Source organism: Hydra vulgaris, chromosome 11 (genome assembly GCF_038396675.1).
Source record: "Hydra vulgaris chromosome 11, alternate assembly HydraT2T_AEP".
In the NCBI taxonomy this organism is placed as follows: Eukaryota; Metazoa; Cnidaria; class Hydrozoa; order Anthoathecata; family Hydridae; genus Hydra; species Hydra vulgaris.
Genome location: NC_088930.1, coordinates 4,635,001 through 4,660,056, shown reverse-complemented (window position 1 = coordinate 4,660,056; position 25,056 = coordinate 4,635,001). Strand labels below are relative to the sequence as shown.

Sequence of the window (25,056 nt, the reverse complement as noted above, 5' to 3'; positions counted from 1 at the left end):
GATTTTCACAAAGAATGTAAACGTGTGCGTACTTTTTGACAGTTTTTTTTTTAAATTAACTTCAGCGTTTCACCATTACACCATTAGGTGTAATAGTGAAACGCTTTCGAAATTTGATCCTTAGGATGTTTTTGGTAGTTCCGTGCTAGTTCCGTATATTTAGGATGATCATTTTGCTATGGGCCCTAAACTATGCTCAACAGACTCCTTTTATCCTGGCTCGATTTGTAATAATGTTGAGTTTTTTTAAATAAAAACCGTTACTTTACTTTAGCGTAAACTAGACACTAAGAAAATGTTAAACTTAAAAAACTTGTTCTGAAATTTTTTTAGCATTTTAATATTAGTACACATCCGGTTTCTCATCCGCTATTGCCATAATAAAAATACTTAAATCTGCTTACGCTTTACTACCGTAACACCGTCAGGGTTAGGGTTAAATTTCTAATCTAGAAGCTTAAAAAACGAGAGCGAAAGATAAAAATGTTTTTTATAATACTAATAATCACTTTCTAAGTTAGCTCAGCATTCGCCGTTTTGTTTGTAATTTTTATAACAACAGCCTTAAAGTCGGGTCGAACTTCAAAATTGCAGTACAGCAAATATCGTTTATTAAATAGTGTTGTTTTTAATAAAAAATAAATTTAGCATTTAACTATAAGTTATCTAATTTATAACATTATTATTTTAAATATTTATCAAAAGTTACTTTATTGTTATAAACATTTCTTTACTGGTAGTTTAAACCCCCGGATATTTAATTGACCAATTTCAATTAATTTTAGAATTAAAATGGAGGCGAATGGTGTGTGATCCCACTGTATTTATCATTGACATTTATTTAGTTATTTACAAAATTCATGCTTAAAAATTGTTTAAATACCAATGGATATCTTTAAATAAAAAAAAATGATTTTACTATTCAGTGTATTAGTATTCCTCAGAAGTTTAAAATATTGTCACGGTAAGTTATCTAAATAATTTTTTTTATGCCACAAACAATGTTTGTAGGATTAATTTTGATTACATGATTTACTTATTTACCTCAACATTTTAAAATAATAATGTTTATACACAATTTTTTTAATAATAATTTTTGAGAAAATTTTTGTGGTTTTAAAAACAGATGTAATATGGCGATGTTAAATCAAAACAATTTTGCTTTTTTTTTTAACAAAAAAAAAGTTATTTATGTTTATTTTAAACAAGCTCAAAATACCTTTTTAAAATTAAATTTTACATATAATAAATTTTATTGTTAATTTATGTCAAAAAATAACTTTCGATACAAGTTCAATGAGTGTACATTAGGGTGCCTCAAAATAAATAAATTGATTAAAATAATTAAAAAAAAAAAATTGTACACATAAAGTCATTTGTTTATACACTTATAGAAGAAGACTTTTATAAAAAAGAAATGTTTGTAAGAGCCTTCTGTGTGCTTACTGTAGAAATTAGAAAAATGAATTTTATTAAATATTCTTAATTTTTAGTAATTATTATTTCAGCTGCTGCAAAACAAAAACTTACTCGTTTTAATTGGTGTTATCAATTATATTTTATAAAACATTTACAGTTTTTTTTTTAAAGCATTGTTTCAGTTACCTACTGCTGTATTTTTACAATTGATTGTAGTAGATAGTTTTTTTAAAAAGGTTTTGAAATGCTCTCTAATTTAATGATGAAGTTTTAAAAAATACGCTAAAAATGCTAATATTTGCCATATTTGAGTTTGCAAGTTTTAGACTTCAATGTATAACATTTTTAATAAAATTTGTTTTTTTAATAAAATGATTCTTTTTAGGACATTCCTATCTACATGCCTTTAGATGTGTTAAGAAGACAAGCAAGCACTGAAATAGAAAAAACTGGAAAAAATAAAAGTACATGCGACAACTGACATATAGAGATAAGTGTAAACATACATAGACTGAAATACAGGGATAGGCCGACATAAACGTACTTTAAACAAATGGTTTAAGATCAGGATTAGGGTCAGACTCAAAGATCAATCAGAGACTAATGGGTTTTAGCATAACCAAAGTTTAAAATAGATTTGCTTTTTACCTGAAAAACCTTTTACCTACAAAAATTTAGAAATGTATCCAAAAAAATTTAAGAGTCACAAGCTAAAATTTAAATTAAGAGGATTTAAGAAGAAATATATTTCAGATTTTTTCAGGATATTTTTGTGTAAAATATTATCTGGGTTTTAAAAATTTGAACCCAAAATATGATCATAAAATAAGAGAAAATCTTTTTTTTTTCTTTTTTGTTATAAAAAAACAACTTATTACAGAAGAAAAAAAAGGTTCATATCTTCTCTAGAAATTTTTTTTGCCTAGCTAAGTGTTAATTCTGTTTTTATCACAAAACTCAATAGTTGTTCTTCAATAAAAAATACTTAAGCATATCAAGCATATACAATATCAAACAAAATCATATTATTATTGCTTTATTACTATCATTAAAATTTTTGATTTAAACTTCATATAATATATATATATATATATATATATATATATATATATATATATATATATATATATATATAATATATATATATATATATATATATATATATATATATATATATATATATAAACTGAAAATTTGAAGACCACATAAATATTTCCATATCTCGCAATTGGGATCGCTTCATTCGCCCTTTGAATGACTTCATGTAACTAATGACTGCACAGAAAGATGACTGTAAAATATCATCTGCTTGATAAAAGGCTTCTGCTTGATTTAATTTGATTTATTTTGATCTTTATTTTGATCTTTCTATTTTATTTTGATCTTTCATAGTGATATCTGTTTTGTACAGATTTTCAGCAGACATAAAATTAAATTTCAAATTAAAGTATAATTTTGGATTTAATTTCACATCCAAAAGTGTATAAAATTCCATAATATGTCTAATCTGTACAAAACATTTTGAAATAATGTCTCTATATTTTATATTTTATTTTAATTAAAAACTTTTAAGAAATTCCTCATTAACAAACTCTATCAGTTATAGTAAATGTAAACAAATATGGCATTTTTATTTGTATTTAAAACTATTAATAACTATTGTAACAAAGTATTATTCTTGTATAGGAAAAGAAGTTTAATTGTAAATTTTAGCATAGTAAATGGAAATATTTTTATAAGATTGTGCAGTTTGTTTGGCAAACAATAAGAAATTGAATGACTTGATAATTACATTTTTTTTTAAATTATTATTAATGCGGCTATTTGTTTTAAAATATCTATAATTATTTACTCAACTATTTTTTGTATGAATTCATTTAAGTTAGTAATATGTATTGCAAAGACTGCAATGTGGGTTTGAATTTCTTTTTTTATTTTAATGTTTTTAAATACAAACAATAGTTTGTTGTTAAAACTTGATATTTTTAATAGCTTAAGAAGTAATAAATTATTTCTAATAAGCTCATTCCTATTGCTAGAAACCATTAAATTACACTGCAAGATAAAGCTGAATGTATTCAAGCAGTAGTTTTTTCAACACATTTAACACAACAGTAGTTGTAATGATGAAACAAGATTATAAAGTGTGTGTTAAAACAATATATATAAGCAAAAGCACTTAGTCGATAAATTATGTTACGCTATAAAGGGAGAGGGGGGTTGGTAGTTTTGTGAAGACTCATACAAAACTTGTTACTGAAGTGTTACTATTTTGTGATAAGGATGTGGAGGAGGTCAAAAACGATCTAAAATTGCGTGATGTAATTTATGGATGACCCCTTATCTGTATATTAAGTCTCAATCTTTTTTTTGATTTTTAAAATATTTTATTACATTAACACAATAATTTTTTTAGTTTCTTTGGCTGAAACTAAAGAAGGAGTTCTATTTGCTTCAAATCAGGAAATCTTTTTGTATCAAGTTGCTACCCAAAAAGTTGTAACATTGGCAGACAGTTTAAAAGATGTTGTTGAAGTAGATATTGACTATGAAACTCAAACATTATTTTATGTTTCAGAGTCTAGAAGGATAATTTCTGTTAACATAATAACAAAAGAACAAAAGGTAATAGTTATAAGAATTTTAATTATCATTTTTTGATTCGCATTGATTTTAGTTCGCTATTTAAAGTATGGAGAATTTTTGATAAAAACCTAATATTTATAAACAACAACTATATTAAAGGAAATGCTGAATCTTTGAGAAATTGTTTTAAATTTCTCCTATTTTATTATGTACCAAATAGTATCTTATTATTCATTTGAAACTAAATGGTATTGAACCAATTATGTAGCATATAGGTTAGAAATAAAGCATGAAGTTGTTAAAAGAAATATAGCATATAAAATATAGCATATAATTGTTAAAGCTTTTTACTATATTTTTAACTTAAAATACTTTGTCAGCTGAGTACCAAGAGGGTGTATGTCCACATTTTGTGTTTTGTCTGTTTATTATCAATAAATATTCAACAATCAATGGAGTAATGTGTCCAATAAGTCTAGTCTCAAGAATGATACAACTGTTTAAAATATTTAAAAAATTAATCGGACATTCTGGCAGAAAGTCTTTACAAATTAAATTTTAAAACTTGATTTTCTCAGAAACACAAAAAATGGACATACAGGCTCTTAGTTCTTGGTGGGTGACTTGTTATCACCATATAAACCTATATAATGCGGTAGTGGTGTAGTGGTAGAGCGCTCGCTTCATAAGCGAGAGGTTCCGAGTTCGATTCCCACCACATCCCTGGTAGTACCATGCTCAACTTGTAACTCCCGCGCAGCGGCCTTGTTTGTCAAGGTTCGTGTTTCGGAGTTATAGAGTTAAAAGAGGGTTATAACCACCAGTAGCCTCCTCATCTGTAGTGGCCCTCTTGGCCATGGGGAGGTGAATTAAAAAAAACAAACAAGTATCATAAGCATAAGTAAAACTATAATAGTTATAAATTGGAAAATTTTATTTATTAGTGATTATTGACACATTAAGGTGTAACAATTGAAAGATAACTACAATGTAGAACTTGTGTTTTTATACTTGTTCGAGGTGTAGTGTATCACTTTGAATTATCAGAAGATGCCAGCATAGGAAAAACAAACCATCAATCTTTTTTTCAGACAGAATGACTGATGCCTAGTTAAGTTGAATAACTATTTATGCTCTAAAGACAATATACTACTACTTAACACAATTATTAAAAAACAATTATATTAAAACACAATTCTACATTGTAGTTATCTTTTCATTGTTACACCTTATTATGTCAATAATCACTAATGAAATGTTACAGTTTATAACTATTATAGTTGTATTTATGCTTATGAAGGTTTTCTATTTAGTGATAACAAGTATTATAAGTTAAAACTATTTACACATGATCTTTTAAACACATCAAAGTTAGATTAAGAATACTCTCAAAGATAAACGGCTCTTAACAACAGATACTTCTATTATTATTTATATTTTGTTATAATTCTAGGTTTTATTGGATTTTCAGCTTGCAGAAATAAAACATTTATCAGTTGATTGGATTTCAAAAAAAATATATTTTGCAGATCAGCTTACAAATAGAGTTGAAGTCTGCTCTTTTGATGGCTTAGATAGATTAGTTTTGTATCATAAAATGTCAAACCATTTAAAAGGACTGACAGTATTTCCAAGCAAAGGGTGAGTTTTATGAATAATTTTTAAAGTATTTTCTTTTTAATACTCAAAAAATATATTTTTTTAGTTACATCTAAAATATGTGATGCAGGTTATTGACTTCCAGTAGTTCTTGTGATATTTAAAACCCTGTAGAATTATTAAAAACCCTGAACCTTTAGAATTATTAAAACTCTATTTATGTAACAGTTGTTATTTTAAAAATATTTGGAAAATTTCAAAAATCAAGTCTATTTATTAGATGAATAAAGAAAAATTAGCTATTACATTTTAAGGGCCATCTTAAATTTGGTCCCTAAAATATACCATTTAAAAGTTAACAATGATAACTGAAATATCTATTTCCAAAAATGTCTTGTTATAAATAGCATTAGTTGAATAAGTTCAATAAGATGTTTAGTTACACTTATTTAAAGTTTGGTGAACTATTTCAATGTAATTGAATAATTTAAAAGTTAAAATAAGTTTTCATGTGAAATTAGCTAAACAAATGCTTAAAAATAAAAACTAAAACTAGAATTAATTCACATTAATCACAAAATTATCATTTCTAATTTTTGACTTTAAACTTAATTTTCCTTACCTTTTGAATTACCTTGATTGTGTTTATTTGCTTTTGTTGGTATTAATAAGTATAATTTATTTTTTTAGTTGTCAAAAACAAATTGTTAGAGTAGCAGATCTTTTTAATTCAAATTTATAGTTTGTATATATATATATATATATATATATATATATATATATATATATATATATATATATATATATATATATATATATATATATATATATATATATATATATATATATATATATATATATATATATATATATATATATATATATATGTTTAAAATATGACTGAAAAGTTCATGTTAAAAAAAATTACCTGTTTACTTTTCCTGGAAACAATTCCTTGAAACTTCCTGAAAAATCTGGAAATATTTTTTTGATTTAAAATTGGTATCTGAGTATACTGTGAAATGGTTTAAATTTACTTATGTCAAGGCTTCCTGGGAAGTGCATGCGGTCGCACACCTTTTTCATCCTTGTTTAAAGTAATTTCTTCTGACAAACTGACCATGGCAATTTGCATCTTTTAACTTATAAAGCATTTCAATAATTCGTGGCAATAAGCTAAACTTAACTATTATGAAAAAATAAAACAAAATTATAACAAAATATCAAGTTAAATTATATAAACTAGAAAAATTAATAGTTAAAGAAAGTAAATTAAAAAATGTTTTTTTGCATAAAATTTTTAGACCACTTTTGTTTTCTTTTTTTTTTGAGTTTTTGTTTAAAAAAACATTATCTTTTATAACAATATAACAACAATTGAAAGTTTTGATATGCAGTTTATTCACAATTTCTATCAGTCAGTATAATTAAGAAACTAATTTGCTATGTACGCTATAACTATAAGAAATTTTGTTAATTTTTTTTTTTACGTTTATTCGTTTATTACGTTTATTTATTTTTACGTCTTTTTGCTTTTAAAAAAGTTTTTGCTATATTTGACGTTTTTTCTCAATACTTTTATGATAAGAAAAAGAGAAAATAAATTGTAATTTATTTGTAAAAAATATTATTTGATTGATAAATTTTGTTAATGACGGAATAAGTTAAATAAAAGAATAACATAGTTTCTTTAATGAATGTGTTTACCGCATTTGATACATGTCTGAAATAGAATTGTTTATATTGCTCAACTTCCAATGTTGATACGAATTACAAGAGATTTTGAACATAACGATTGCTCTGTTTAAAAAAATGTAATTAAGAACTTAAAAAAAAGTTTTAAATAGGCTCCTAAAAATTACGTTAAGAAAGTTCAGTAAATTAACAATGCGCTAGCCCACAAAATTTTGCAGCATCGTTTTATTTTTTTTACATAAAAAACTTGCTAAAAAAAAATAAATTTTTTTTACAAATAAATAACGATTAGTTTTTTTGCATTGATAAAAACAGTAAAGTTTAGCAAAGGCATTTGAAAAACAAATTTAAAAATTGTCTGTGTTTCTAGTGCAATTTATAAAGTATTTCCTTTATATACTGACTGAAAAAAGTTGCGAAAAAATTGTATATTAAAAAATATTTTCATTTTTGTAATATTCTTATCTATTTTTCTGCTCGACTTGTATCAATATAAGTAGTGGAAAATAATAAACACTCTAAAAATATGAAAAAATGTTTAGGTTTATTATTTTTTGACAACAATTTTCTCTTTTTATTAAATTTTTTTTTAGCTTATTTTATTTAAATTTTCTATTTCATATAGTTTTCGGTTCTATTCTTTGAGTATTGCTGTTTTATTCTTTAGTTTCTTCTAGCTTTCTTTTGCCGCAAGTTTTTAAAATGCTTACTATATAAAAACGTGGTCAAGTTGTCTAAAAAAACTACTTTAAGCGTGGACGTACAAGGCGTGTGACCGCATGCGCTTCCCAGGAAGGCTTGTTATGTGCAAAACTAGTGTAAATTTGAACTTAAGTAAATCAAAGAAAGAAAAGCCATAAATGCTAAGCAATTTATTTACAAGCTCACATAAGTGTTGCTTTTATGTTGTATGAATGTTGTTTTTATATTGCATGATTTAAAAATCATATCTTTTTATTTTTTAAAACATTTATCCATATGAAATATGTATTTTTTTATATACAAAACAGGAAAAGGTTTTGAGCTCCTTTCCCTGCTTTTTACACAAATACATATTTTAGTGTTGTTTACAAGGCTTGGTTGGTTATTTATTAACAAAGTAAAATTTGTGTACTATTTTGATGCACTACACAAGTATAGTTGTGTCTTGTGACTTGTGAAGTGTACCTTGATACTCTATACAAGACAATGTGTGTGCAATTTTTCTACATTTATTTTTTCACAAAATACAATATGTTTATACCACTTTAATGATGTTTTTAAATGTATTGCTGTTTTTATATTTTCATAATTGTATTTTTAGCCTTTTATTTTTGACTGACTGGGGTGATAATGCTCGAATAGAAAAAATTAACATGGATGGATCTGATCCACAAGTGTTTGTAAACAAAAACATTTTAGTACCCAATGTAATTGTAGCTGACAATGATCAAGTTTATTGGTTCGATGGCCAAAAGCTTACACTTGAATCAATACGCACTGATGGATCAGATAGAAAAATTATTTTTAAAGCAGAAGAAAATAGCTTCAATGGCATTGTTAACATGGCAATCGTTGATTTGCGGGTTTATTTTTCTAATTTAAAAAAAAATTCTATTTCATCTTGCAATAAATTTAATGGTTCAGTGGAGCTTTGCCGTACAGAAATTTCTGAGTTGTCAGAAATCAAATCTATCAAATCTTATGGACAAAAGATGCAACCATTTTGTATATATTTTATTGTTTATTTGATTTTGTTTTGCTGATTTCTGATTAATCTATGATAGTAACATTTTTCTACATTACTACTTGTAAACTTTATGTGCTACTACTACTTTTATATGCTACTACTCAGTGTAGTTAAGGCAATTTTAAAATATTATAGCGTCTGCATGATATTTTGTTGACTATGACATATTTCCGTTAAATGATCAGGTCTGTGAATTATGAAAAGATAAAAAAATTAAAACGATAAACTTTGTGAAATCATAAAATATAAATGTTTATAGCGAAAAAACCCAGACCGAAGATTCTTTTTTTAAAAAAAAATCCTAAAATCACAATCGCTTGTCCAAATTTGAATAAGATTTTGAATAAATACGTTTTTTAGGTGAAATGAACATTATAGTTCAACAATATAATCTGTTTTGATCATTTATTGGCAATTTTTTTAATTATAAGCTCTTTCTTGGTTGGAATTCTAGTATTTTTTGTGAAATTGATAGAAATATTGTGTTTTGACAACTATATATAGTTAATAATTGTCAGAACCGTTTAGAACTAGGATCAATACTAAATTAAGGCAGTTTTTCAAAAGATTTTAATTAAATTTATGTTAATGCCGATGAGTGAAATTAATCTAAAGACTCCAAAATGGTGTATTTTAGATTCACTATTACAGGTATAAAAAGGTTTTAAAATTATATAAAAAAAGAAAAGTTTCTTTAAATATTAAAAAAACCTGAAGCAAAAAAAAATTATACCATTAAAGCTCTTGTTTGGAAATAATACGCTGATAAAACTATGCTAATTCCAAATAAAAGAATTAGAATAATTTATAAATCGCCTTGACTACACCGATTATACAGCTGTTTTTACATATGATTCTATAAAAACTATTTTTATGATGGACTTTTTAACCGCTTGTTCAACATTTATTTCTATGCTGTTTTTTTTTAAAGCAACTTTGTTATCTTACTCTATGGCTTTGCTACTTTATGTTTTTGTTTTTTAAAGCAACTTTATTATGTTACTCTATGGCTTTGCTACTGTATGCTATTTTTTTAAAGCAACTTTATTATACTCTATGGCTTTACTACTCTATTCTACACTATTATTACTAGTTGTATATAACCATTACTAATAATTCTTTTTGCATTATATTATTAACAATAAAGTAATGATATTGAAAGTATAAATAAGTTTATTTACTCAGACCTAATAAGGCATGATGAGTGTGATATAATATGATATTGTATTATAAGGTTTGAAGTAATAATGTAATGTTTGTACAATAATTTGTAAAAGTTACTTGTATATATGTTGTAGCTATATGTTATATATATATATATATATATCTATATATATATCAATATATATATATATATATATATATATATATATATATATATATATATATATATATATATATATATATATATATATATATATATATATATATATATATATATATTTGTGGTAGGCTGGTGTAGAAACATTTTTTGTGATGAATTATATTAGCAACATATATTTTATATTTTGGCTATTAGAAAGAGTAAAAAGACAATTAACTTGACTATTTATATATTTTTTGAAAATTAATTTTTAAATTGTAAAAGTATTTTTTTTATATCTCATAGTTAATTCTGGTTGCCATATAAGAAATGGTGGATGCAGTCATCTTTGTCTTCTAAAACCTTCAGGATATTCATGCAAATGTCGCACAGGTTACAAGCTGTTAAAGGATAACCAAACATGTTCAAATGGTTAGAAATGTAAAATTTTTCGAATGACTGCTCATTTAAGCATTTGTCTAAGTGATTGCATATTTTTTTCCATATTTTGCATGATTTATAGTCTAGTTATATGTTTTTATAGTTTAATTGTATATTTTACTAGTCTAATTACATTAAGTTAGATATGTAGTTAAATATGTTGATTAAGAGTTCACAGCTTAATGTGCAACATATAGTGTGAGTTAAATATGATAGTGTGGGTTATATAGTTAAAGTATGTGATATATCATTTTTCATTTTATGTGTAACATAAAACGGAAAATTACATTTTCCGCGTTATATAACACATAAAACGTAAAAAATGTTATTGGTTTTTCAAATTAAATATCTAAATATTTATTGATGTTCATCTGTATTTTATGTATGCCCATTTATTTATGTTTAGGTCAATATTTGTTAAATATTTTAAAGTTACTTTTTTGTGGGAAGCTTTTGCTTGATATGTGTTTTTTACATAATTTAATTTTTAAAGTGTTTTTTTATATAAGATTTTTTCTAAAGCATGACTATATTATTTCAAAGATATTAAATAATTTTGTTACTAGCTATTGAGAAGTTTGTTTTGATAGCAACACGTCCTGATTTACAAATTGTTTCTTTGGACACTAATGATTTTATAAACATAAAGCTACCAATATCTGGGTTAAGCACAGTTTCAGCGGTAGATTTCGATCCTATTGATATGAGAGCGTACTGGACAGATGCATTAGATGCTCAATATGGCGTGATTAAAAGGGCGTTTCTAAATGGATCAGGTTATTATATTTTTGTTTTATTTTCAAAATTTACTAAGCATAACAAAAGTTTGTGCATTAAACAATTTATTTCATAACTATATATAAATATAGCGAGTTGACCAAAATATACAGTACTAGCCTTCCTGGGAAGCGTGTGCATTTGCACGCCTTGTTCGTCAATGCCTAAAGTAATTTTTTTAGACCACTTGACCGCGTTTTTATATATTAAGTGTTAAAAGAATTTGCGGCAAAATAAAGCTATAAGAAACTAGAGAGAATAAAACAGCAATATTTGAAGAAAGGCAACAAAGACTATACGGAATAGAAAATCTAAATTAAATAAGTTTAAAAAATTTAAATGATTAAAATTTAAAAAAATTGTCTAAAAAATAGTATACCTAAATATTTTACTGTTTTTGTTTTTTGACTTTAAGGCTGTTTGTTATTTTCCACTACCAAAATTGATACTAATCTAAGAAAAAAGCAGATAAGAATATAACAAAAATAAAAATGTTTTTTGATAAACAACAAGTTTTTTTGTGACTTTTTTCAGTCTGTTTATTAAGAAAAGATTTTCATTTATAATTTGCGCTAGAAACGTTTTTGCTAAACATTACTGTTTTTATTAATGCACATGAAAATGAGAAAACTAATTGCTGTTTATTTGTGAAAAAAAAAATTTTTTATTAAGTAAGTTTTTTATGTAAAAAAATAAATAATATATTTAAATATAAGTCATAAATACTTATATTTAAATATAAAATATTTTGTTGTTTTTACTACCCCCATGGCAATAGTCTGCACTTTTGTTGTAATATTCAAATTGTGCATTTAAATCGGATAGTTAATTTCCTGATGAACTATTGTTATTGTGTTCCAAAAGCTTGTGGGCTAGTGCATTGTTAATTTATTGAACTTTTTAACAAAATTTTTAGGAGCTTATTTAAAACTTTTTTTATGTTTTTAAATTAAAAATTTTTTTTCATCTACTTGTATCGAATTCTGTAGCTAAAAACAACCACCACTCTAAGAGTGGAATGCAAGAAGCGAACTTGAAATTTGAAGTCATACTTCAAGTCTAAAATTTGAAGTCATACTTCAAGTCTGAAATTGGACTTGAGCAAATGCGAAGAGCGAACTTGAACTCAAGTCTACCTTGAAAACCGGTGTGTGTGTAATACTTTAGAGGATATATATCAGCTATTGCTTCTTTTTATGAAATTAAAGTTTTACTTATATATAAACAGTATTTTTAAATTTTTAGATTTTATGAACTTTAATGATTTCTAAGATATATTGGAACAATATAACTTATAAATCATTAATTGTAATTTATATTTTCTATAACAAGTTCTGAAAGAGAAAATGCAGAATTGTATCAAAACAGAAAAGGATATTTTTCTTTGATCTGCCAAGTAATTAAAGGTCCTTCAAAAAAAATTTTGTCTGCTTGTGTATAATGGACTAGATTTGTTCAAAGATCCTGAGATTTTACCAACTCAGCAATTAAACAGGTTTAATGGCTGCTCATCTACACATTCATGTTATAGGGGACAATACTGGGGTGTTATTATCAGCACTTGTGTGACAGTGGAATGTTGTTTTGAAATTTGTTTGCAATATCCCTTTACAAATAAAGCCAAAAGATTTTATAGTCATTATTATATCTTGCTTTACTTCACAACATTGCCTTTTTTTACAAATGATCTTTTAAATGTAAAATTATGATAAGGAAAATGGTTCCAAAGTATCTACAAGAGGTTTTGCAGGAGAAATTAAAATAGTGACTTGATTCTTTTTTATAAATATTTAACTTATCAAAGAATAAAAACATAAATAATCAAAAAGTATCAAGAAAGAAAATCTTTTTTATTGATAAAGTAAATGAAGAACTCCATCTGAAAAAAAAAAGTATAATCTTGTGAAACAAAAATAATATTTAAAATCATAGAAATGCTCTAATAAAATAATCCTTAAAATTGTGTTTATTAAAATCAATGTATGAATATGTAACATAGTCAATATTTTTTGTAAATTTTTGTTTTAATGTCATAATACTTTTGTTGTTTTTTTGGCTTTTCTGGTACCTCAAGTTTTCTGATAACCTCACTTCAAATATGAACTTCAGTGACTCATTTGGTCATTTGGTATATAATAGTATTGATAATGTAAAATGCTATATGTAGAGAGCAAGAAAGAAAGTTAAGTTTGTTTTGTATCAATAGTTGTATCCTAAAAATGTGCTCCATAACCTTTAAGTTTTTGAAACTTTAGTAATTTAAATTCTAAAATTGCATTAATATTGCATAAATTTTTAAAATAGAGAAATGATTTTGTGACAATTTTTGTAAAATGTTGTTTCTTTGGGTATTAGAGTTTTATTAGGTCAGCTTCACCAGTCCTCTTTTCCTATCTTTTACTTAAATTCAAAAAATAAATAGTTTTATTTAGCTGAAATTAGTTGTTTATACTAGAAACTTAATAAATCTTCCTGTCACTTCAATGATACAAGTCAGCTCAAACTGAGGGGCAATTTTTTGCAAAGCATCCCTATTTGACATAAGTTTAAACATATAATTGTTTGAAGTTTGCTACTTGCCCGAAGGTTAGCTATCTTGAAGACCATAAAATGCTGGATCCGCCCCTGATCTATACAGATTTTGATCCTATCGTTCTATTGCTGACTTGTGAACCATTATAACAAAAAAAAAATTCTGTTTTACATTAGATGAAATCTAACTTGTGTTAACCATTTTCTTCTACTGATTTTGTTCTTTATCTCTATAAATATTAAATTTGTCCTGGTATTAAAACTGTTGTCATAATTTTTAATTAATTTTCTGCTAATTCCCGATGTAATTAGTGTTTGTTTGCAGCCTTGTTGGTGTTTAATCTTTTTTTTAAATAAAATTTCAACAAGAAAAATGAATAATAAAAACCTTGTGCATGACATATATGCTTTGCTGATAACCGCATAGCATATATGTCATTTGAATGTTAAGCAGCTGTTATTTCGTAGTTAGAGCCTGAACTAAATAGAAGGTAACACAAGCATATTCATTTAAATCCAGTATTTTTTATTAAATTATAAAGTTTTAATAAAATTCAAAAGTTATTATTTTTGTAATACCTTTTAATTTTGTTTTTATAAGTTAATACTTTAAAGTATAAACTGAGAAGTATTATTTAAAAATGTATAGTTAATTTACTTAATTTAAAAGGTCTTCCCTTTTCAAATACTCTGCCGCCATTGGTTGCAAAGTGTTTTTTTCCAATTCCGCTTTTGAATCAATGCCTTTTAAGTTTTTCAAGTTTGTTTTTCTGAAGCGCGATCTTGAAATTTTCAAGTTTTGTTTACGCATTTGCTCAAGCTTTTTTTTAGTCTAACTTGATAAAGTCAGACCTCAAAGTTCAAGTCGAACTTCACTCAAGTTTGCTTGTTGCATTCCACCCTAAAAAAAAAATACAAAGGTTGCATAAAAATTTTATTAAAAAAAAAATTTTTTCATAATTTTTTTTTCTAATTATTAAAGTTTCCAGTTTATTTAATTATAACTCGATATTTCATTACGATTTTGTTTCCTTTTTTAAGAATTGTTATTTTTTCTCAGTATTTTAGCTTTTTGCTGCAAATTGTCGAAACGCATTATAAATAAAAAAGATGCGAACTGCCGTGGTCAGTGTCTCTAAAAAAATTACTTTAGACGTAGATGTACTAGGCGTTCGACCACGCATGCTTCCTGGGAAGGCTTGCAGTATTTGATTATAGTTTTGATGAGCATTTTTAAGGAAGCATAACCTCTTTAATACCTTGTGTATTAAAGAGGTTATGCTTCCTTAGTGTAAAAACTACTTCATAATGCATGCAAAATAATACATAAAAAAAATTATTTTTAGCTGTTGAAACAATAGTACCCTATGGATATACATTACCTGATCATTTAGCTGTTGATTGGATTGCACGCAATTTGTACTGGACTTGTCCTAAATTTAACAAAATATATGTGACAAATTTGAATGGATCAGCAAGCGTTGTTATTGTTGAAGATAACTTAGATGAGCCAAGAGGAATTGTAGTTGATTCAGAACATGGGTATAAACTTTTAAACTGTTTTGGTTTTTAAAATTGTTAATGATTTTGAATAGTCAAAGTTATTGTAAATTTTAAATATTTTTAGTCGATTTTATTGGACTGATTGGGGTAAAACTCCAAAGATTGAAGCTGCAGATTTGGATGGAGAGAATCGTGTTACTCTTGTTAATTCAAATCTTCATTGGCCAAATGGTATTACCCTGGACTACAAAAAACAGTATTTATATTGGGTTGATGGTGCTAGAGACATAATAGAATACTATGATTTGGCTAATCAATTTAGAGGTATTTTTAAGTCAAGCTCACCCCACATGTTTGGTATCTCAGTTTTAGATGACTTCCTTTATTGGACTGACTGGACTGATAGATCTTTATACAAAATGGATGTGTCAAATGAAGTAAAAGTTGTGAGTATTTTTTTCTTTTAAGTTTTTATGGTTCCGCACTTTAATGGTTTACACAGATTTTCATAATGCCATTCGAGGTCTTGTATTAAATAAAAAATGCCTAATGCATTAGCCTAATGTCAATTTAATGTCTTAAAGTTCTCTTTATTATTAATTTGTAAATAGCATTAATTTTTTTGAACTCACAATATATAAGTTAAAGCAAAACAAGTTCAATTAAAAAATTAACTCTATTATGTATTATATTATGTATTATATTATGAAATGTTTTTGATATTAATCTTTTATTTGTAATAACAGCTTTGCATCTAATAATGATTTTTTATTTTAAAAATTAGTGAGTAACAAATAAAAAAATATACCTTGTTACAAAAACAAAAACTTAAATTACTTTACCAACGATTTTGTTGCGAAAGCAAAGATTTCTTTATGTTTCCAAAAACCATTTATTAAAAAATATATATTTTTATGCTTTCTTGCCTTTAACGTTGCTATTAACGTAAAAGGCAAGAAAGCATAAAAATACACACGTTAAAAAAAGTTTAATGTAATATCTTAGAACACATGTTTACAAGGAATTTAATTTGAAAAAAGAATTGTAAAAATAAGCTAATTATTATTTTTTATATATAAAAAATTTTTATTAAACAATATTTAGTTATATTTTCTTTGTTTTTATTTTTATCTGAATTCATTTCATTTGTAAGTAGCACTTACATGAAACGTCATTTACGTAACATAATTGTCATTCAAACATATAAGTGGTTTTTGTAACATTAATTTACTTCTTTTATCGTCTAAAAGACTTCTTTTTGCTATTAAAAATATAAAAAAGTTGTTTGAGCAAAATCTTTTTATGCCTATGTAAAATAGCTTAATGCATTCTTAAGTTGGGAGTTGTGTAACACTTTAAAACAAGATCCGCCATTTTCTTATTTATATGTAACATTATATATGGCTCAAAATAGCAGGCAGACATATATTTTATGACAGTAGTTTGGCATAAATCATTAACTATTTCATTTTCATGAAATATTATATAAGATTATTTTCCAAATTATCTTGAGTCATTTTAAAGTATGTGGGAATTTTATGTAAAAATAGTGTTAATGGCAAAAAGCTATTAATAAACATACTATCTTAATCTATGCTGTAAAATGTTTTATTGTTTCTTAAAAGAACTTGTAAGATTTTATTTTAAGGTTAGTTTTTAACAAGTGCATTAAATTGAGTTTTTAATTTTACATTCTGACTAATAAATTTTACATTCTGACAAAAAAAAGATAAAATTACTCCAGTTAAATCATTTTTTTATTTTAAAATGGTCAGACTATCTGTTTGTTTTGTTACCATGGGTTACACTTTCATTCATTCCTGGGGTTGCCCAAACCCATTTGTGAAAATAAGTGATGTTAGATGCTTAATAGTGTAGTCATGAACAATTATGGCTCTTTTCTGATTGATATTTATGCAAGTTTACATTGAAATATAATTTACATTTTTATATATGTTTATATTTTAGAATTATATTTAACATTATAATTCATTGGAATTGCAGTTTATTTATAGTACAATAATCATATAACGATTCAATAACATAACATAATAAATAATAATTAAAAAATTGTACAAATTTGTCGTACAAGTTGCTGCTTATTTTTCACAAACAGAATTCTTAATAGTGTTGAAACTGCAGCCCTTGGAATTAAGAAAAATGAGGTTGGCAATAAATTGCCCTCTTTAAACTGTTAGAGATTGGCAAAAATATTTTGACACAAAAGGGTTACCACAAAACAACGAAATCGGGTCATCTAATTTTTACTGACTTCAAATACTTTTGAGGTTGGCAGTTAGGTCAGGATCACCTATGTCTACCCTAATTCCAAGGGCTAAAAATAAGATATTAAATTCCACAATTTTTCGAAAAAGATCTGCTTCAAAGAAAAGAACTGAAAAAACAAAAATGAAAAGGTTTGAAATAAGCAAATTTTACTCGAATATTAAATTGAAATTTTATATCTTTTTAACGATGACTTTTTTTATTAATAAAAAGGCTAATGAAAGATTTATATTCTTTCACTGACAACATAAAAACAATTAGACTTTTATCTTTATTTGATTACTGTCACCTTGATAATGTTGACAGTGTTTCAATCAAAGAAATGATATTTATTCTTGGCCAATTGTCGCCTTGATCACACTCACTAATTGTCACTAATGACTAATATTGGTTTTAACTTTTTTACACATGACTTACATAAATTTCATCATAAAATTATCTATCAATTTCAGAAACCATACTAAACAAGTAAAGCTTGTTCTATTTGCAAAATATTTATTTCATTTCCAAAAAAAAAAAGTTATAAAATATTTATAAAAATTTATTTATTTTATTATAGTCTCATGTTTTGTTCAAAGTCCATTTGAACAAAACATGAGACTATGATGTAGTGCGGTAGTGGTGTAGTGGTAAAGCGCTCGCTTAATAAGCGAGAGGTTCCAAGTTCGATCCCCACCACATCCCTGGTAGTACCGCGCTCAACTTGTTTCTCCGCACAACGGTCTTATTCGTCAAAAAAAAAATTTGTATTAGGTTTCTCATAAATGTTTTTTACTCTTTTTTTTTTTTTTTAACCTAGCAGCTCGCTTATTATACACAAAACATAAATCTTTTGAGAACCATCAAGTCTCATTAAAAAAATGTTTATAAGGTTTTATTAATAGAATAGAGTTTTGCTTATGTCACAGTTTAATTCAAACCTTTTGTATGTTATGAAAATATACAAATGTTTTGAATTAAAAAATTCAAAACCTTTGTATGTTTTCTTTTATATTCTTATATATTATTTCTTGATAGTTGGTTGTAAATGATATTCCTGACATCATGGGTGTAAAGGCAGCAAGTATTACCACAACTGGTAATAACACATGCCACGATAATGCCGGTTGTTCTCACTTCTGTTTTTACAAGCCAAGTGGCAATATAAGATGTGGTTGTCCAAGTGGTTATGAATTAAATATGAATAAAAAAAGTTGCAAACGTAAGTAATTTTGAATTGAAAGTGATTTTCATGAAATTTGTTTTTAATGTTTTTGAAAATAAAATTGATTTTGGTCATATATTTTAAACCCAGTTTTTTGTTTATTGTATGTTTAGCACTGGAAGCTAATCTTATCTATTCTACTAGCACATCAATCAGTACTATTTCATTAGAGAAAAGTAATAGTACAGGTGTTTTAAGAGTCACTGGAAAAGATTTATCATTTATTGCAGTGCATTTAAAAAGCGGGACTATAATTTGGATTGATAAATCTGGTCCAAGTTCAATCAATGGTGCTTCTCTCAACCATTCCAGTAATCCTGTAATTTTTCAAACTGGCTTTTATGATCTTGTTGAAGGTTTGGCTTTAGATCAAATTAGTGGAAATGTTTATTGGAGTCAACAGAATAAAATTGAGGTATCTAGGTTAAATGGATATTTTCGAAAAACAATCATCATCGCTAATAGGCAATGTTGTACAAGTGATAAAGTATGTTGTGTTCATACAACTTTATTGGCTTTAAATAGCTTCATAAGGTAAATTAGCTTTTTACAACTTTTTTCTTTGACTTTTAGTAAACAATAAGTTTTAGTTATTTATGTAAGAAAAAGGAACAAGAGTTTTTTGTTTATCAAAATGTATAAATCTATATATAAAGGGCGTTAGTCAGAAACAAATTTTATTCCGCGTTTTTGCCATATTGGGAACTTTTATTGTTGTTGTTCTAGAAAATATTGGGAATTTTCTAGAAAAGGTCCTAAAAAACTCAAAAAAACACTCTAAAAAATAAAATTAAGGTCATTGATTTATGGGAATTTTAAGCCTATTGAGAATTCTGCATTATATGCGGCACCATTGGACTACCTAACATCCTGATATATATACAGACAATTTTAAATAAATTCTACAAAGTAGAGTGCTCAATGTTCTTAAAAGAAAAGAGAAATAGTAAATTAAATGATAACCATCGAAACACAACAAAAAATTTTTATAATTTTTTAATAAACAAAACACACTTTTTTAAAATAATGATGAAGATCCAAACTTTTTTGAGGACATTCTAGAAAAAAACATAAATCGAATTAAAAAGATTTATTCTCAAAAATACATAAAAAATTATATTTAAACAAAAAAATAGTTATTCAATTTAGCTATAGCTTTCTATTTAGATAGTATAAAATTTATGACTGATTTATATTAATATTAATATTTTATAGAAATAAATTGGTTTTAGAAAAAATTTTGATAGTATAGTGTTCTTTAACTTGAAAAGTACAATATTAAAAATAAAGATAATCATCGAGCACTCCTAATTCTCTTAGTAGAGATCTGACACAAGTGTATTTTTTTTGTCTTTAAATTAAACAACCTTTTAGTTTTTGTTTTCTGTAGATTGTAATTTACTTTGATAGATAAGTACTCGTCCAGATTTTAATAAGTAATCGTCCAGATATCTTAATAACTAATGTAAAAAGATAATTTTTTAAACAAATTCTGTGTTTTATACATAATGCCAATTTTAGATTAAAAATAATTTTAAGTTTTAAACGCATTAATGTTCTTTAAGATTTTATTTTTAACAAAGAATATCGACAAAGAATAAAAATATGTTGGGTTTCCTCATTAAACATTTTCGTTATAATGGGAAAAATACTAATCACTTAATTTAAATTTTCTTTGTTAACACCAGCACAAAATACATCACTAATGACACCTCTTATTAACATCAGCACAAAATACATCACTAATGACACATCACTAATGACACATTACTTAACATTTTAAAAATTAGAAAAAACATAAAATAAATAAATTAATGGGCAAATCTAATGACAGCTTATAAAGTAAAATTGGCTTGGAAAAAAAATTAAAAAAAAAACAGAGAGACATTTGTTGAGTTTGCGGGAGGTATATGGAACAATATTGTATAGTATGAGAAAACTTTAAAACTTTGTTTTAATAATTAGAAGTCTTTTTTGCTATATATACGTATATATTTTTGCTAAAAAATATATATGTATGTTGCAAAATAACTACAGTTATTATGTAATAACTGTAGTTATTTTGCAACCAGGAAGTTGCTTTAAAATTTAAAAATTAATCATGAAAAGAATATATACACATATACATGGACAAAAAAGGGGCGCGATTGCACTCTATTCCTAACCACGCTTTTTTTTTTTGCAACAACTTAACCACAGCTTTTTGGATTTTTGAAAACGCGCTAAATAAAGTATAAGGTAATAAGGCATAATATTCCTTCCAAATATTGTATACTATAAAAGACATTTAAATTATAGATATGATAATGTTGAAAAGTGAATTTTTATGATGAATGTAATTGTTTTTAAAACAATTTGTACAATTAATTTGATAAACAACAACGAGAACAACTGTTTTAATAAAGTTGTTGATGAATCCATATATTTAATTGTCAAAAACATAGCCAAGTTATTTTTTTTGTTATGCTGTGTAAACTTTCATATAAAATTTTTTACACCAAGCTAAATACTTTTATATAAAGTTTTTAAACACCATTAAATAAATTATCATGGAATATTAAATAAAACCTTCATTTATTTCAAAAGTTATTTTATAATGGTGATGAATGTAATTCTTTTAAAACAGTTTGTATTCATACTTTTATAAACAACAACGAATGTGTTTCAATAAACTTTTCTTTAAATACTTTTTGATAATTTTAATAAAGTTAGGTTTTTATTAAATATAAATTTTTTTTATTTAAAATTGTCTAATATTATTAAAGCATTAGAAAAGATCAAAGTTTGTCATATTGGTTTGAAAAGATTATAAATAAAATAGTTTTTGATTTTTTTAAATATTTAATTAAAGTTATTTATTTTATTATTCTTTTATTTGTGTATGCATTCATTTTTTGATAGATATATAAAAATACATTATTAAAATATAATCATATAAATATTTTTATTTAGACATTAAAAAAAAAGGAAAAAAGATATATTTGCTATTCTCTCTCTTGTTTAAGTAAAAGTTTAAGATGTTGACTAGATAAAAATGACTGACTGGTAGTCAGGTTTCCTGAACTCTGTGGTAGCTCTCAGAGAGGCTGATTCCATCAACAGCTGTAAAATATCAGAGTACTAACAGTGCCATGTTGCGTATGAATGGTGTCCCTGTTCCTACTTTTGGTGTGCATTGTCGAGGCCACATTTGAAGCCCTTTGTTACGGCTTAGGGTTTATTAATAATAATGAGTGCTTTGTGCCATGCTTTGAGTCTAGCTCTTTAACTAATTCAAAAATGACTAAAGTACCTAAAACTATAAAACACAAAAAACCATTTTCATCACTAAGTTCACTAATATTTGTGGTCTTTTCATTCACTAATATTTGTGGTCTTCGAAGTAACTTTTCTTCTGTTGAGTTTAATCTCTTGCAAAGTTCACCAGACCTTGCTCATTGTGAGACTAATTTGAGTTCAGCTGTCTCATCTTGTGATTTTAGTGTTGGTTGTTAATGTGTTAAGACTTTAATAGTCACACGCTTGGCCTTGGCATTTACATTTGTAAGAATTCCCATTTGTTGGGAAACTAGGTTTGAATCCACAGACTATTCTTTTATGCACTTTCATTTAGCACAACTTAACTCTTTTGCCTTTTTCTTTGTTCTATATTGCTCTGCTTCATCTCAAGACTGCACTCTTTTCAATGTTATTTCTGATCAAATTGACCCTCTCTCTTTATCCATCAGCCAATATTGTTTTTGTTGGTGACTTTATTGCTCATCACACTGAATGGCTTTCCTCTAGTGTCAGTGACTCTCCAGGTGTTAAGGCCCACATCTTTTGTCTTTCTCAATCTTTAACTCAAATAGTCAACTTTCCAACTTGTTTTCCAGACAACCCAAATCATTTATCTTCTCTACTGGACTTAGGTTCTTGTGACTTCCGAAGAATCTTCAACAGTATCAATAATAAGGGCAAATCGTTTATTCCACCTCTGTTTTATGGTTCAAATTTTATTATCTCACCTAAAGACAAAGCTGAATTGTTTGCTAAAAACTTTTTATCAATATCATTTCTTTATTCCACTAGTTGCATTCTGCCTGATATAACCGTCAAACAGGTTGATTCATTGCTTGACATTCGTGTCACTCCAGCTTCTGTATCTAAAGTGATTTCCTGCTTAAACTCTTCTACAGCTTGTGGTCCAGACAACATACCTGTTATAGTCTTGTTATAGTACAATAAAACCTATTGGTTATATATAACCAATAGGTTTTATCGTACATTAGATAGAGGTGGAGAGGTTAAGGTCATCGCTCTTGACATTTCTAAAGCTTTTGATAAAGTATGGCACTCTGGTCTTTTCCATAAGCTTTCTTCTTATTGTGTATCAGGTAACATCTTTAAGGTTATTGAATCCTTCCTATCCAATTGTAGTATAAAAGTTTTCCTAGATTGACAGCACTCTTTTTCATGTTCTGTAATTTCAGGGATTCCTTAAGGTTCAATCCTTGGCCCTATACGCTTATTAATTTACATTAATGATCTTCCAGATGTTTTCACATCTATGGTGGCATTGTTCGCTGATGATACTACCATTTATTCTTGTCTTGATAAGATGCCAACACTCTCTGATTGCTTGGAGGGGGCATTTAAGCTTGAGAAGGATCTCACTTCTGCTACAGCATGGGGCTCACAGTGGCTGGTGAACTTTAAATCAGATAAAACCCAATTTTTTTTCAGCCAATCATTTCATCAATAATTTTGATCATTCTGTATTTATGAATCGTGATTTTCTTTTCCAGTAACTTCCAACTCCAATAGTGGTTGCTTGAAGCCTTGTTGGAAGCAAACCCTTGAAAAAAAAAGTTGGTTTTTTTTAGAGCTATAGGTTTTTATTTTTTTTTTCTTTGTTGGTTTTATTCAGCGTGTTTTTAATTATCTAAAGAGCTGTAGTCAAGCTTTCAAAAAAACAAACATGCGTAGTCAAGATTACAATGCCATTGCATGCCTTTCCTATCCATGATGTATACATATATACGTATATATATATATATATATATATATATATATATATATATATATATATATATATATATATATATATATATATATATATATATATATATATATATATATACATACACACATACACACACATACACATACACACACATACACATACACACACATACACATACACACACATACACATACACACACATACACATACACACACATACACATACACACACATACACATACACACACACATACACATACACACACATAAATATATATATATATATATATATATATATATATATATATATATACTACTGTGATCAAAAAGTAAGGTGAATTTTTAATTTAAACTTCCCGCCTTATTTGAATCGTCCAATCTTTTTTATTTTTAAGTTGGTAGGAATGTCATTAACATTTGCGCCAAATTACATCTCAAACTCATAACTATTTTTTTTTGTTTACGCTTGTTTCTGAAGTACCAAAAGTGCATTCGGCGATTTTCACTATGTCTAATTTTGTTGAGCAAAGAAGTGCTATTAAATTTTGTTTGCGGAATGATATTTCTGCTGCTGAAACGTATCGAATGTTGCAAAAGACCTTCGGTGAAGAGACTATGTCTCAAAAAAATGTTTACAAGTGGTACAAAGACTTTAAAGAAGGCCGAGAACGTGTTGATGACTTGGAACGCTCCGGACGACCATCGACTTTGATTGATGATCGCCACATCAACAAAATCAAAGAATTGGTGCTTGCAAATCGTCGGTTAACCATTCGAGACCTTGTTGACATGGTTGGAATATCATTTGGGTCGGTGCAAGCAATTTTGAAGGATCATTTGGGCCTCAGAAGACTCAAATCACGTTTGGTGCCGAAATTTCTCAATTTCTTTGAAAAAGAGCGTTGCGTTAAAACGTGTGAAGCAATGCTTTCTGACTATCAAGACGTCTACAAACAAATTATTACTGGCGATGAGAC

The 25,056-nt window shown here is 26.3% G+C and overlaps 1 protein-coding gene across 1 annotated transcript in view; it reads left to right on the top strand.

The window, feature by feature from the left end:
- The first annotated feature begins 767 nt into the window (after positions 1 to 767).
- Positions 768 to 25,056, top strand: part of LOC100198234 (low-density lipoprotein receptor-related protein 6) — a 57,840-nt gene continuing 33,551 nt past the window's right edge. The window contains exons 1-10 of the mRNA XM_065809845.1: positions 768 to 964; positions 3,836 to 4,044; positions 5,459 to 5,646; positions 8,603 to 9,006; positions 10,638 to 10,763; positions 11,339 to 11,548; positions 15,428 to 15,623; positions 15,709 to 16,030; positions 18,888 to 19,071; positions 19,188 to 19,608. Coding sequence (XP_065665917.1) covers positions 910 to 964; positions 3,836 to 4,044; positions 5,459 to 5,646; positions 8,603 to 9,006; positions 10,638 to 10,763; positions 11,339 to 11,548; positions 15,428 to 15,623; positions 15,709 to 16,030; positions 18,888 to 19,071; positions 19,188 to 19,608 — 2,315 coding nt within the window. The 5' untranslated portion in view covers positions 768 to 909. The remainder of the gene's footprint in view (positions 965 to 3,835; positions 4,045 to 5,458; positions 5,647 to 8,602; positions 9,007 to 10,637; positions 10,764 to 11,338; positions 11,549 to 15,427; positions 15,624 to 15,708; positions 16,031 to 18,887; positions 19,072 to 19,187; positions 19,609 to 25,056) is intronic.